We start from the raw sequence: 16,165 nt of genomic DNA, 5'->3' as shown, positions 1-16,165 counted from the left end.
AAATGCATATTACCAGGAAAGGTTATGGGAAACTTTTTGCAGTGCCTCATAGTTCATTTAGGACTAACACAAAGCTGAGATTTCAAATCCTACCTAAGCAGAATCTCTGGTTATATACAATCTTCATTATAATTATTCTCAAAACTAACCATTTAATCTTCACATTCGTTATCCCACCTTTCAACAAACACCTTTCAACCTGAAGGCAATGGACACGGCCAACAATGTTAGCACTTAACGCACAGTCAGGATTGACTGGTGAAAAATAGAAGGAACATGCAATCTTGTGGATTGTTTCAGGTCTCTTGACCATGGTTTTATTAAAACATTTATATTGCAAGATCCACACAGTTACACCAGCTCTAAGAAATTCCACATTAGAACCTTTCATCCATAGCTTTTTAAAAAAGTTTAGCTGGCCATTAAATGTTGGCAGAGATATGTTCTTAAGGCACACAGTGCAATTCCAGTGACAATTTAAACAGGTTCAGCCTTATAACTTGTCTGGATGGGAGACAATCCTGGGAGCTGCATGTCAGTGACTGACTGATATCAAAAACGCAAATTCCTATAACTGAACAACTTAGAGCCTATAACTGCTTTCAGAATCACTCACATGCGGACACAGTCACACACAAATGCACAGTAAAGACCTCACAATAACCAAGCATTCTACACTTTTTAAACATGGTTTTCAGAGCCCTGGCTGACCAGACAAATACTTGCCATGCTGTAGCGTTCCAGCAGTTCTGCAGTGACAGGATAGCGCAGTTTCATCTTCCTGTACAACGGATGTTTCTCATAGTAGTTCACCAACTCCACTAAACTTTCAAAATAAGCTGATGTTCCCAAGACAAAAAGGCGGCCTTCTTGTTTAATTCGGCAGTGCTTCACTTTTCCTTCAGCTCTGTGAAGTTAGCAGAGATCAAGCGTTTAGAAAATGCCAGCAAGTCCGTGTGATAACTTCCCATACTTTCAAGAGTCAGGTGCACATTTTCCTATTTAAACAAGGCTTCCATGTCATGTCACAAGCACATATTTACAGGCTGTCAAGACTTTAAAAAAAACTGGCTGAAGAAATAGGTGTGCCACAATTCCCATCATTCAGAAGATGAGAATGACAGGCCCTGGGTGTTTCTGAATACAGGCCTAAACAGCACATTCCTTTTTCCTGTCCAGCTGTAGCCCAAACCATTCTAACTGAATGGGTGTAAATGCACAGTCCTTCAAATCTCCTCTTCTCTCTTTCCAGCAGCAATGCCAAGTAGGATCCAATAGGTTTAACTGGCAACAGATTGCAACAAACTTAAGCAGAAGTCCTTCGGAATTTGGGGATAGAGATTTTAGCTTGGACTATTCAGTTTGAGCCCAGATAAACTCATTTATCTCCTTTGTCACACACACAAAAATGTAATAAGGAATTTTACATCTCATTTCTTATATCTTAGACACCTTTTGTATATCCTATTGACAATTTTTGTTTAATTTATTCTTCAATTGGATGGCTAGAACAATTATGCTATTTGTAAACTCAGTATATGTTTGCTATATTTATTTAAGAAATTCATATTCTCCCTTTCCTGTATTGTGTCATGTTTATGAAGTCTGAGTCTGACCTGAAAGTCATGGCATAGGAATCAGGTTCGTCTCTCTTCCTTATTAAAAAGGCTCCATCCCTCGGAATTCGCATCAACATATCTTCTGCTTCTCCTCGGCTCAAGTTACTGTAATACCATCTGCAAAAAAAGAGAGTGGGGGGATGAGGAGGTGGTTGTAGAGTTCAACACAATTCCATTAAGAACAATCAGTGACACAGTAATATTAGATAAGATGCTGAACAATGCACATATTCTCTCCCATTGCCACGACAAATGGCTTTTCTCCATGTTATATTGTGCAAGAACCATATAATTAGGAAAATCAATCTGGGACAAGCACTTTAGTGTAACCCAATACAAACCAACTTTTCAAAAAGGAAATAAACAGGCATGCTTGGAACACAAAAAGAGTGTCACGTGGAGTAGGAGCACAATAAAACCCAGCACAAAACAAGCAGGATATCCTGCAATACACATGATATGTACGTGTTAACTGAATGGAACACAACTGTGCATGAGATGACAGAAAGAAAAAACACCCAATTGTGGTTTAAAAGCTGAGAATATTTAAAATGAGATAGCGTCCCATTCAGCTAAAACCGTTCCTTTCTACTTTGGACAGCTGTCTAAGTGATCTTGTTCTTCTAGCCTACTTATAAATGTTTCTGAATCAAAATGCATCCTTGGTGCAAAACTGCTGCGGCCAGTTAGGCTGGGGTTTGTTCCTGTTGTTTTAAATCAGATTCCTCATAATCCACAAGGCTTTCAGCATTAAAAATAGCATTTTGCCCCACCCTAGAATTTCCTTTTGGTGAGACGTACTTCTTAGACTCATGAGGCGTGGGGTTAGGCACAGCATCAGTCAGGCGTAGTTCAAACTCAGCACACCGCAAATGTGCTTCTTTATAATGTTGGATTAAATCACAGATGCTATCAAATGTGAGATTATCAGTCAGATAGTATTTTATGGTATCTCCATCAGTTGAAGACCGGATACGGCAGTGCTGGACTCTTCCTGACCGCCTAGGAAAACACAGAAAATAGTAAACCTGTTAATTCTAAAATCATATCTACATAATTGCTGATGGTTTCATAGGGATGTGGTGGCGCTGCGGGCTAAACCGCAGATGCCTGTGCTGCACGGTCAGAAGACCAAGCAGTCGTAAGATTGAATCCACGCGACGGAGTGAGTGCCCGTCGCTTGTCTCACCTCCCGCCAACCTAGTGGTTCGAAAGCATGCAAATGCAAGTAGATAAATAGTGACCACCTTGGTGGGAAGGTAACAGCATTCCGTGTCTAAGTCTCACTAGCCATGTGACCACGGAAGATTGTCTTCAGACAAAACGCTGGCTCTATGGCTTGGAAACGGGGATGAGCACCACCCCCTAGAGTCGAACACGACTGGACAAAAATTGTCAAGGGGAACCTTTACCTTTACCTCATGCTCTTTATTCAGCTGGTAAAGTATGCCAAATTTCAGTAGGGAAGAGAAGAAGTGAAGGAAAGTCAAATATGAAAACAGGACTAAGAATGTAGGGACTTAGAGACATGCCAATGAAAAGTGTGGCTGAATTTACCATTACAATGCAAAAGTCTGGGCTGCAAAATACATTGCGTTTAGAACAGAAATTTAAGTCAGAATAAGCCAAGGCACAATGTTCCATTTCATTAAACAGTTTCCTTAATTATTTCAGCATGTCACTAACATCCCAAATCCTTAAAAAATGGGAACAGATTACTTATAGATTTGTCGTTTTACAAAAATGTAAAATCATAGTGCTGCATCATCATCATTAATCATGATTAATGTAAACTGTGAAACTCAAAACCAGAATCTGAAGTGTGTTTGCAAACTTTAATCAGAAGGCAAACTTGTTTGTACTAAAACAAAAAAAATAAAATAATAATAATAATAATAATAATAATAATTTTTAAAATGTGCTTCTTATATACTGTACCGCCCCATAGAGCCTCGTGGCGCAGAGGTTAAACCGCTGTACTGCAGCTAAAACTGTGCTCACGACCTGGGGTTCAAATCCCAGGTAGCCGGCTCAAGGTTGACTCAGCCTTCCATCCTTTCGAGGTCGGTAAAATGAGTACCCAGCTTGCTGGGGGGGGGCAATGTGTAGCCTGTATAATTAAAAACTGTAAAACCGCCCGGAGAGTGCTTGTAGCGCTATGGGGCGGTATATAAGTCCAATTAATAATAATAATAATAATAATAATAATAATAATAATAATAATAATAATAATAATAATAATAATAATAATAATAATAATAATAATAATAATAATAATAATAATAATAATAATAATAATAATAATAATAGTGCTTAAAGTGGTCTCTGGGTGGTTTACAATTTTAATTATGCAAGCTAAGATGGTTGGACAGTGTTATCGAAGCAACCCAACATGAATATGACCCAACTCCGGGAGGCAGTGGAAGACAGGAGGGCCTGGCGTGCTCTGGTCCATGGGGTCATGAAGAGTCGGACACGACTAAACAACAACAACAACTGATTACCAGAAGGACAGTGTGTAGTCATTAGGGAAGGCTTCACTTTCTCTCACTAAGAATGTTCCATCCTTGCCACCCATTTCAGCACAATATTCCTGGAGTAACTTCTCCGCAGTGGTTCTTCCCTCTTTCATTTTGCCATGGAACCATTTCTCACCATAGTGCAGCTCGGTACGCTTCATCTCCTGGAATGCAGGAAGGAACGATATGCCTCATTTCAGTTTGCCATAAAAGTATAAAAAGTTGGTCCTGAGCTTTTTTTTTTTTTTTTTTAAACATGACATTCTTCTCTGAAGGCCTTTCACCCAGCCCAATGGTGAAAGGCAGGGCTTGGCAAAATGCATGACAAGAGAAAAACTCTGTTGGGCTCCTCATGTCATCTATGCGGAAATGGTGTTCAGTGACTATTTTAATAGAGACAGGGCCTACTGCAGCACAGTGTCAGAATCCTGACCCTCAGCCTCTTCACAAAGAACCCAACAGTCACCTTTTTAATGTCACAAGCAAAGCAAAGGGTCTAAAATATTGAACTTGGAAATCACTGGTTCAAAATCAGGTTTAACACAACAGGAAATAAAACAAACAACATTTTCATGTAAAAACCATCTCAATACAGAAGTCTGAATACCTTTGATGGTTCTTCTTCAGTGTTTTGTTCGATATCATCACTGAATGAGAGCCTCTGATTGGCTACAGCACAGTAGTGACGAGTCCATTTCTAGAAAGCAAAGTCATTTTTAGCGGACTACTTCCCCAAAACATTGGTAAATTTACAAGTTTATGGCAAAAACATTGCAACAGCATCTCTTCTCTCTTACAAGCCCAAAGTTCTAGGATTAATTTCAGCCACAGAAAGCAACAGAAGCAAAATTCTGTTTACCTGATCTATAGTGTCCCACATGTACAGCTCTCCTTGCTGCTTTTTCTCCTCTTTCTTATCTTCCGTATTTACATCTACATCACCTTTTGGCCCCAATTTTTTATGCTAATACAAAACAAACAGAACAATTATGAAAAATAGGATCCTCTGCAGGTGATTTTTCCCCCCGAACAACTCTTTCTCAAGCTCGCTTTCTGCTTTGAAACAAGAATACCATCTTCTCTGTTATGACTAGGTAGAGTCTTCCAAACCAAAGCCTATCCTGTTTGTTTCTTTAAAACATTTTTGCCTCGTCTTTCTCCTTAAAAGGACCCAAGGCGGCTTACAATTAAAATACAATACTTAAAAGCAAAAAACATATAGTATACTGTGGGTGGCAGGCATTAGTCTTAGCACAGACTTTTCCACTTTTCTCACACGCGATGGAATACAAAGGTTATAGAGAAATTCCTCTTCAGAAAAGCATTTAGAAGGGAGTAACCCTCTTTATTTCTCTCTGCTTATTACTCTTTATTTATTCAATTTATTCAATAATTTCAAACTGCCCACGTTCTCACACACATCAGGTACCACACAAATATAGCTGAAATGACAACACAATTACACAGTGCAAACTGACATGCATTGCTTTGCCAAGGAATCTTTATCACGTGACCTAGATTAGTATCATTTCATATCTGCTCCCAAGATCTGTTTCCACCTTATGAATGAAACAATGTAACCCATTTACAATCAGAGGAATTGTTTCATACTAGGCATTAGCACAAAATGACAAACATTCGGGAGATTTTTTTCCCCCTTTATTTTTTTCCTGGCCACAAATAGCCTTCTGTCTTCTCAACGTTTAAAAAGTATTACTTCTGTTTAATACCAGTAAGGCAATGGCACATGGAAATAATATGTGCATTCTTGGACATTAATGCTTAAAAGGAGTAAAGGCTGTTTCAATACAGACATGCAGGATATTTCAGTTCTAACTGATTGCTATCTCCCTGTACACAAAGCTGACAGAGTGCCAGGAGAAGTTATGTGTTCTGTATGGTTGACTTTTCATAAGATATAGCTCTATATTTTCTACATGGCTGGCTTGTCATTAAAAAATAACTTCAGGGCAAGTGAGGAAATAACCAGCTTTTCTTGGGGATACTTCAGACTTTGCTTGGTTACCATGGCCAAACAGTTCTGCAGCTACAATGCTCTGCCAGAAATATAGACAGTTGCCACCTTCTCTGACCCTAGGTAGACAGCAGAAAGAGACACCCAGATCCTCCCATTCAAATATATTTCTTTCAGCAGTTCACACTTGCCTTGATGATGAACTTCTCTTTCAGTTGTGTTGGTGATGGCAGCTGATCAGCACTCGCTTCCACAGGCTTGGTTAGAAGCTGGTCCCCAAGGATCTCCTTGAACACTTTGGCAATGTACCGCTGCTGTTCCACACTGCAGTGTTGCTCAATTGACAAAATCACAGGGTACCTTACGTAAGGAATACAAAGGCCATTGGTAGAATCCCAAACGGCAAAAAGTCTAACCACAGCATCCTACTTCTCATACCAGCCCATAAGACTCCCCTCTACCTATGCTCTGCTCCTTCACTGTGGAACACAAAAGCATTCAGTAGCATATTGCCTTGCCTCTCTGCATGGAAGCTTCAAACCACATGTGACTAACATCTGGACTCAGCCATAATGCTGGACAATCGCTTTAATGCAGACGCAAGCCCCAGTAAGCTTTGCAATCATTGTTTTGTTATTATTACATTGGTATTGTACTTTTCCACTATAACAGTAATTAAGCAACAACATCACTAAAAATTAAACTGAAAATAAAAGTGGTTTTAGATTAGGCATCCTTCAATCTTGAGAGACTATGGTAACATGCTCTGTATGGAGGACTTGGAACATCATCTAGTGTGGCTCAGAAGGCCAATTCGAGAGTGACCATCCCTTCCACACTGAAGACAAATACAGTCTGTCGCCTTTCCAGCTCCCTGATTTTGTTGGTTTCGGGACTGCCTCTTTGCCTCGGCCTGCTGGACAAGTTTCTCTTCAAAATGAGAGAGGCCATGATGCACCGCCTGCCTTCAGGCTGAACACTCAAATGTCAAGGTTGAGGTCCATTCCTAAGGCCTTCAGATCCTGCTTGCAGGTATCCTTGTATTGCAGCTGTGGTCTCCCTCTGGGGCCCTTTCCCTGCACTAATTCTCCATACAGGAGATCTTTTGGAATCTGACCATCAGCCATTCTCACGACATGCCCAAGCCAATGTAGACGTCGCTGTTTCAGTAATGTATATATGCTAAAAATTCCAGCTCATTCTAGGACTACTCTTTTTGGAACTTTGTCCTGCCAGGTGATACCAAAAATGCATTGGAGACAACGTATATGGAACATGTTCAGTTTCCTCTCCTGCTGTGCACAAAGGGTCTAGGACTCACTGCAGTACAGGAGTGTGCTCAGAATATAGGCTCTATAGACTTGGATCTTGGTATATGAAAAGTGGTTAACAATGGATGATAAGGCCAGTTTTAAGAAATGTTTCTCCACAACTTCCTATAAGCAGTAAAACTGTAAGAGCATAGTATTCCAAAAACTAGGAGCAACTCCAGATAAAGTCCTCTTCTGTATGTCTATCAAGTAGACCTCTACAAGTTATGGAATCCTCAAGAGAGTCCCTCCACAAGATCTTAACAGCAGTTAGTCTAAAACAAAAGCTAACTCCTCCACATGCTTCTTCCTCCACTTGAGAGGGCATGCAAGTGAAGTTAGGTAATCTCTTTGTTGGAACATCTCTTTATGATCCAGTGTTACAACTGAGCCAGGCCATTGATAGTTCTGCTTTCCATGAATTCGTCTTCTCCTCTTTTAAGACCATCTACACTAATGCCAACCTCTATTTCCCACAGAAGTGAAATCTACAAAGTGTTTATACATTATGTGAAGCAATCTTGTCCTTTCACCAGCCTGAATCTAGTACCTATTAGTATCACTGAATGATTCAGAACTCTAATATGAGAAAAGGGGGAAATGTCTCACAGTTCACTTGTTCAACACCATGCAGAATTATGATGTAAAGCTCTGTTTTGTTTTTCCTTAGTCATCTTATTACTTAAAAGTCACGAATATGTAACTTTCCTTAAATGCCTTTCCTTTTAAGGAAAGGAGTGTGTACATTAGAAACAGGTCAGTTTGACAGAGTCAACAACTTCAGATGAACCACAAATTTTTACTTTGCTTAGTCTGGAGAATATGCAAACCAGCCTGCTTTGGGCTGACAAGTGACTTGGATTTGGCTACCCACACAGAAACACAAGGCAACCATGGTATTTATTCAATCTCATTCAAATTCTTAATGTCTCCACTTTACCAGCTCTATCTCCACCCCAAGACTTCATTCAGTACATCAAGTCAGGGATGCGGGCAACCTATAGCTCTAAAATTGAAGGCAGTGCTCAATGGGATGTTGTGTAGCCTTGATCTAATCTGAAACACGGTTAATTGGCTCAGATCAGAGCTTGCTACATGGGGAGGGAGAGTAGGGGAAAGAGAAGGGGGCAGGACAGAAAGCGAGAGGGAAAAGGGAGTGTGGCAAAAAGAGATGAAGTGATGGACACACTTACTTTTCCTTCTGACTTCACCCACCACTGGCTTCATCCTCCCTGCCACAAATATGCAGCCCCTAATGTATCACCCAAAAGGGCTTTCCTCCCTTTCCATAAATTAAAAAGTTGCCCAAAGCAGCAATATAAGGCTTTGAAGTAGACCTACAGAATCACCTTAAAGGCACTAACCATGAGCTCCTACTAAATCACATGTAAAAAGTCACTTTATTCTTAGGAAGCTCTCCTCGATAAAATAATGAATACCTACTCAGACGTGACAAATGCATGTTCCTTAATAGCTTGCACGACATCTTCAAATTTAATTTTTGTTGTCCGTGTCCATCCATGATAAATGATGGGTTTCCCATCTGGACCATCCCAGCAATCCACTAGGGTAGGCAATGAAGAGAGCATCAAGTGGAATATTCAACTGGAAGTAGCAACAGCAACCAGACTTGCAGACTAAGACATGCAAATGGTAGCTCTTCGGACTTTAAGGAAGCAGAATTAGAGTTCTTAAAAGTTAGGGGATCTTCTCTTCTGCTCCTGTAGACTGGAAGAGGGTCTTACCAGGATGTGCATATGGACATTACATGTAACATTTTTGGAACCTTTACTTGCAAAAAGATAAAAGAGGTTCCTATAACTGCCAAAGATAGGGTTGATGCATTTAGTAGTGATTTCAGATCCCAGCTAATTCCGCATGGGGCAGGAACAAGCCATTTAGGCCAGTGGTTCTTAACCTTTGTTACTCAGATGTTTTTGAACTGCAACTCCCAGAAACCCCAGTCAGCACAGCTGGTGGTGAAGACTTCTGGGAGTTGCAGTCCAAAACTCCCGAGTAACCCAAGGTTAAGAACCAGTGATTTAGGCTGTCTGAGAAATACATTAGTAGAAAAATCCCCCACGCCCATCAAAGTGCACTTAAAGCCAACAGTTATTTTCATAACTCAGCCAGAAAAGTCCAGCTGCACTTATTCCCATTTTGGTGACACCAAGATTGTGCTGCCTGAGACAGCTGCCTGACCCTGACCAACGGTAGGTAGGGTCAGCACTGTCTATATTGTTGTCTTTGGGGTGGGGGGGTGGGGGGGAGTCTTTCATGCAATCCCTATTTTTGTGCTGTTTCTTATTGGTCAAAACAGGGAACATCAGAGATGTCTGGTACAAGAGAAGAAAAATTAAGCGTATTGTGAATGTTCTATGCAAAGACTGCTCAATACTTAAGTCTCTTGGCAGTTCAGCTAAAATGAGAAGGCTACCAAACTAGAATGCAATGAAATGCTTTAAATAAGATCAGCAAAACAGATGACGCACACTCAATACATCGACATCCCATTCGGAGGCATCGGACATATGCTTCTGGAGAAGATTCACTCCGTAGTTGGTCTCCTGTGAGGTACCTAGGGCACAAAGATCAACACTGAAATTATAATGCAGTTTCCAATGATATCAAGGATGAAAGATCTTTTCTTTCTTTTACCAACTTACGTATTATGTGAAGAAGAAATCCAGTAGTGCGACAAAGGGTTATTCATGACCTGAGGGTCCATTGCATTGTACTTCTCATCCCAAATGCTGTTTTCTTTTGAAAAAAGGTACATAAGGAACTAACACATACAAAAAAAGAGAAAGAGAAATATATTTTAATTCAGAACTAGGGAAGGGTATTAGGTATTAAAGGCTGATATTTCCAAAGGAGTTGTAACAAAACTGGAAGTAAAAACCTATCTGAACCATATGCCTTAAAACAGACTTGGTTTTGTTTAGTCATTTAGTTGTGTCCAACTCTTCGTAACCCCATGGACCGGAGCACGCCAGGCCCTCCTGTCCTCCACTGCCTCCCATTCAAACTCTGAGGCACCTAATTTGGCCACTATGAGAAGAAGGGTGCGGTTGATTAAGCAAGTCTTTTTATGTTCTTATAACTGTTTCATATAATTTTAAAAAGCTTACCTCGTCAACATACAGAAAAGGTTCGTCTGTTTCCCTCATAGTGTCATCTATAAATTTAGACATCCGTTCTCTTACTTTACTAAGGTCCTGCGCCCATGATTCCTGAAATTTCAAGTGTTCACAATTCTAGTGCATGTCATTTAATCTTACATATTAACATATCATAACATATTTTGCAACTTTGTTCTTCATTAAAGGTCATGGTTGATTCCCATTATTATATGAATTGACATCCTGTTGCATAAGGTAGTAAGTTGCAATACAGCAGGGCCACTGAATCAATGGCAATTCGGCGAGTCAACTGTTTTGTGAATTTCACTGATTCAAAGGAGCTTACTCTAGTTGCAACTTACTTTAGCACAGTACGTCACAGCTAGAGTAGGCTCATTTGAATCAACTGGACATATGGTTCTACACTAGTTGCTACACTAACAACAGGATTTCGGCAATTACTTTGTGGGAACCATGCACACACTGAGGTTTTGCATCTCCTGATCACAGGTAGGAACAGCAAATCACTTTTCCATTTAAAACTAACTTGCCTGTTCAGTCAAATGGCCACCTGTACTAAAATATTTTTGGTAGTGTGAATTTCTTTCTGTCCACACAGTCATCCAGAATTGCAGTACAGTGCCCAAACAGATTCAAGATAAAGTTCAATACAAAATCTAGTCTGAAGAATCAGCTAAAAGGTACTGGCTGAAATCCATCAGTATAATAGTATCAGTCACAGCGGTTTTTCCAAAATTAAAATTATGTGGTTTCTCCCCACAAAATTAATTTTCAACAAAAGACTTTGCCCCATCCTGTGTTTCCCAACGGCTTCACCACGAAGAAAGGAATCCCAAAGGAGCTTTCGGACCTTTGTTGACATGGGGGAAACCCAACGTATTTAATTTCTGAAAAACCACTCTATTTTTCCGAAATTAAAAATGTTGGATTTCCCTCATCACTGTGATAAATTATGCTGCTCAATTTCAACTACTGCTCCAAATTTTAAAGAGCTAATATGCTTCATTAAGATTCAGCAAAGATTCTTCCAAATGGCATTCATGGAGAAGGAAACATTAATCTCATTCAGGAGAATGCATTGGGTACAAAAACCTGATATTTGATAGCACTCTCCAGAACATACAATTGATTTGTTCTTCTGTCAGTTAATTAATTTTAGGCATTCACAAAGTTCTTCTCAGATATAAGCAGCAAAGTGTTCTTCAGTGCATATCATCAACAATGTAATAAAGATTCCACAATCTTTTTTGTGCAGGTTTGAGAAAATCTTCTTCAGAAAAATTTATGCTGGGAAGGATCCCAAGACCCTTCTGTATAATAGGCAATTCCACTCATGGAAAAGAAGGGCAGGTATCCCTGCTGTTTGCCAATTCCTCTGTTCAGGTGCAAGTTTCACCACCATTTCATTGCTGAGGGCTGCCTTCTTCCCCAGAAAGTACATGGGGTTGACACCAGGAAGAAGATGGGAAGTCCCACTGAGCTATGTGTGTTTCTGTGGATCCGGTGCACAGCACCGACTACACTGCACCACAGTGTCAGACATACTTCCTTGGGACTTACTGACAAGGAGTCTATAATCATCTCACCTGCTGCTCATGTAGCAAAAACCTCTGAAAGTCATGCAAATGAACTGCCGAAGCATCTGGGCGATCTGTGTTCCTGAAACAGACAGGGAAAGCAGAAGAGTAACGATTAAAAAGGCAACTGAGTAAGAAACACCACTGGTGTTAGCACACATCATGCCAATGTTGGGATAAAGAGACAGGGAAAAAACACTGTCTTGAAACAAATACCAAATATCAGATCCGTGTTGTCTAATAATTAGATCACAAAACCAAAGTACTCAAAATAATTCATGAAGCTTCTTAGAAAACATCAATATATAATCTTAGAAAACTGAATGGAAAAAAAACTGGATTTTCATTCAAAATAATCACCATTTTTTTACCCCAGCTCTTTTTTTAAAAAAAAATCCTAATCAATTCTGAGCAATGGAAGATAAGAAGGGAAATGATGGATCGGGATGGGGGGGAATATAGGAGCAGGTATCTGCAATCATGGATGTCTTATTTTCTTAATTTATTCCCCTGAACTTTACATTAAAAGCACTGTGAATCACTTATACACATAATATATTAAACAACTTCAGTGGTGCAGTGAGATAATTTTAGTTACAAGATTTAATGTTCTTATGGGGATACATTTTAGATTATAATCTGTTAATGTGTTTCAAAATTTGATAAATGAGCCCTCCTGCCCATTCTGGTAAGATCAAGAAGAGACTTTTGCCACAAAGCTCTTGTCTGTATCACTGAATGAATTATGCTATTGTAGTAACTATATCTTTCTCAACTGCATATGGTCTTAAAGCAGAATGCAAAACTCTATCACGGAAAGCCAATTAAATGACTATGTATTAACACACACATGATAAGCTCACTGCAACACTGAGGAAGAGTAGTTGTGTAATTAGAAATAAGTAACAATGGCAAAGGATATTGTGATATCTTAAGACAACAAATCCTGCTTTAAACTGTTTTACAAAGCTGTATTTATCTGAAATAAACTATAATCCTGAGTTCATATATCACACTAAACCATGTATGTGTGATATGGGTTCTTGTTTCAAAACCAAGTAGAAGCAAACATGCTATCATTTCAATAAACAAGGATTTCTAGCTTCAAGTAATATGGAAACATGACCATCTTTATCTCTCTTGTTAATTGCATAATAAGGAAACTCACCCCAAAAGGAACATCGTGGAGTCCTTCTTGAATTCATCAAGAATCTAAAGGAGAAGATTCCGAAATATGAAAACTTTTGCCACAAAAGTGTTATTGCCTAGAAAAGGTATGCATAATATCCAGTATTTTGCATCCAGCTTGCTTTCATTATTATCATCATTTATTAGATTTGTTAAATACAATCTAAAAAAGACTAACGGCATCTAACGAAGATAACAACAAAAATAATGGGACAATATATTTAAATCTATTTATTTCTTTAAGTCGTTCCTGATAAATTATTTTTGATTCTGGAAGCTAACTGACCCTTCCAAATGCAGTCATGATAATGAGGACTTTTTTTTTCTAATACAATAGACAGCCATGCCTCTTTATCTATAGAACTGAAATAGGGAAATCAAAGCATTCTGCTTATATAGAATGGTGAAAGATTTGTATTTCACATAAAATGACAATTCATGCATTGGCTAAAGTCCCATGTGAATGTTACACCTGTAGAAAGATGATGATCACCAGCAGAGGGAGATTTTCAACAATAAGACTTCCTACATCAGTCCTGCAGCTTATCTAACTTGCATGTAACCAGTAAAATTGTATGCAAAGCACAAGAGACTGGGGACAGATGGAGGAAATCTTAAATTTTTAAAAATCTCTACTTGCCAATGACATAATAACACGTCTACAAGCGTAAGTAGCACATCAGGACTTGGGCTATTAAGTAGTGATTTGCCTTAATATATATGTGAGTCACATTTACCAATTTCTGTTGCTCAAACATAATTTTCTTGTAGAACAGATGAAACTGCTCAAAGCTAAGTTCTTCTTTGACAGCTTTTATTTCCTATAAAAAAGTAAGAAACATTTAGGATTCAGAGTACTGTACCAGTCTCCCCATCTCAAAACACACAACTCTTTATCAAATTCTCTAGATTTTTTGTTTGTTTTTCTAATTCTCTATTTTTCTCCTTAATTAAAAAAAAAACCTCACAGAAGTCTGAAAAATGTAGCACTGACCTTAACAAAGAGCTCTACAATGTTAAAATAAAGGGAAAGATGAGAAATCAATGATGACAGGCCAATGTGTATTGTGTATTTGTCTGTCAATCATCATGCATTAATTTATCTATATTTATATGCCTCTTTTCAATAAAGACACGGATGTACAAGGGAATAGTTGTAACTAATGCCCAAAAACCTATGGTAAGAATCACACACAAAGGAGATTGCACAAGTAGTTTCTCCCATGTTTTTGTCATGTCTTGTGTGCACAAGCACGCCACAGTGTGCACAACCAAGTGCACAACTGGAATGTATCATAGCAGATGACTGATAAACAGCAACTGCTGGTTTGTACTGTGCAAACCCAGTAGGATCATAACCATTAAATGTTACACCAACAAAAACAATTAAGATTTTATTAAAACCAGAGTTTTAATGGTTAAAACCAATACCGTGAACGGATCCTCCAAAGGAATGGTCAACTAGTGCAGGTCTTCAGTACTGGCGCTATAGGATCCCAAACACCATGTATCTAGCTGCCATATTTTGCACCCGTTCTATCTGTGTACAATATGTTTGTCCAGGGTAACAGGCAGCACAAAACAGAACTGGACTGGTGCATTCCTTGTGACCACCACTACCTGGGAGTCCAAGCACAGTGTGCGTTTGAGAAGCTCCCCTGGCTACCAACCTGACCTTTCAAGGGAGGAGCAGCATCTCCAGAGGAGGCCGGGTCCTGTCAAAGAATCAAACTTCCAACTCTCAAGTAACTTAAGGATTTATTTTATAGCAATGTTCTATAACAAAGACACATACATACAATACAAATAAACAAATACCTGGATTTAAAGATTAGGCTGAAAGCCTGAGATCTACAGCTTAATTTCTAAATCCAGAGTTCATGTACAAATTCTGGTGATGAAAAATCTGGGTGCACAATAAAGGTGAGGGTAGATGTGGCCTCTGATGGAGCATAAAAAATAGTTCTGCTCCATACTCTCATCCCATAGGAGTGAAGATTGCATACATACATTTCCACCATACAAACATCATATACTGCCAGAAACAGAAAACTAAATTATCAGTTTTTGCCCACAGAGCAAAGAAGCAGTCAGGAACCAGTTACTCTCTGATGTTGTTGCATGTGTAATCAGATTTATTTTGGAGTAACAGCAATTGTTAAGGCAACTGCTAAATTGTAGGATATGTAGCTAGGTAGATCTGAGCAGAAAAAACAGTCAGCAGATAATTACCGAAAATTTATCTTTCAAAAACTTCACACTGTTCACTTTGAAGTTCACTGATGGGAGCACCGTCTTCAGCTCTCTCAGGCTGATGCTGAAAGTTAATGGGAACAAGAAGAAAAGATTAACCACAGAGGCAAACGAAAAAAAACGGGAAGACTTGTATTTCATCAACAGTAATCAAGTGTTGTCAAGTCAATTCTGACGTATAGCAACTGTTTCGGGTTTTTCTAGGTAGAGAATACTCAAAACTGGTTTACAAGTCGGGGGGGGGGGTGACGGTCATCCTGGGACTGTGCAGCTTGCCCACACAGGCTAGGCTCTTCTCCTAAGAGGCTGAGTGGGGGAATCAAACTCCCAACCTCTGGCATTGCAGCCAGATGCCTAAGTTACTGAGCTATCTGGCCAGTTATTTTACCAATACCCCACTTAAAACCAATGGGTTCTATAGTTCAACCTCCCCTGCCTCTCACTGAAAGGATATGTGACAGATCTTGCAGAGCTGCTGCCAGAGCAGATTAGAGGGACTGTAAGGCACTAAACACAGAGGACATGAGGCTAAGTTCAATGTTAGTCTCAACAAGAGAAAGCCCACTGAAATGAATGTGATC

General features: G+C 39.3%; 1 protein-coding gene across 4 annotated transcripts in view; it reads right to left on the bottom strand.

Moving 5' to 3' along the window:
* Positions 1-16,165, bottom strand: part of PLCG2 (phospholipase C gamma 2) — a 61,592-nt gene that overhangs the window by 15,942 nt on the left and 29,485 nt on the right. For all 4 annotated transcript variants that reach the window (XR_013538653.1, XM_072980673.2, XM_072980674.2 and 1 more), the window contains exons 6-20: positions 15,564-15,648; positions 14,069-14,152; positions 13,312-13,355; positions 12,153-12,225; positions 10,555-10,656; positions 10,090-10,208; positions 9,916-10,001; positions 8,867-8,987; positions 6,305-6,473; positions 4,998-5,102; positions 4,746-4,835; positions 4,124-4,302; positions 2,421-2,621; positions 1,617-1,736; positions 727-907 (exon numbers count right to left, since the gene is read on the bottom strand). Coding sequence is in view for 3 of the 4 variants with exons in the window: in XM_072980673.2 (XP_072836774.2) it covers positions 727-907; positions 1,617-1,736; positions 2,421-2,621; positions 4,124-4,302; positions 4,746-4,835; positions 4,998-5,102; positions 6,305-6,473; positions 8,867-8,987; positions 9,916-10,001; positions 10,090-10,208; positions 10,555-10,656; positions 12,153-12,225; positions 13,312-13,355; positions 14,069-14,152; positions 15,564-15,648 (1,759 nt within the window). In the remaining variant the exon portion in view is untranslated. The remainder of the gene's footprint in view (positions 1-726; positions 908-1,616; positions 1,737-2,420; positions 2,622-4,123; positions 4,303-4,745; positions 4,836-4,997; positions 5,103-6,304; positions 6,474-8,866; positions 8,988-9,915; positions 10,002-10,089; positions 10,209-10,554; positions 10,657-12,152; positions 12,226-13,311; positions 13,356-14,068; positions 14,153-15,563; positions 15,649-16,165) is intronic.

Source organism: Pogona vitticeps, chromosome 10 (assembly GCF_051106095.1).
Source record: "Pogona vitticeps strain Pit_001003342236 chromosome 10, PviZW2.1, whole genome shotgun sequence".
Classification (NCBI taxonomy): domain Eukaryota; kingdom Metazoa; phylum Chordata; class Lepidosauria; order Squamata; family Agamidae; genus Pogona; species Pogona vitticeps.
This window is presented reverse-complemented; position numbering and strand designations above follow the sequence as displayed.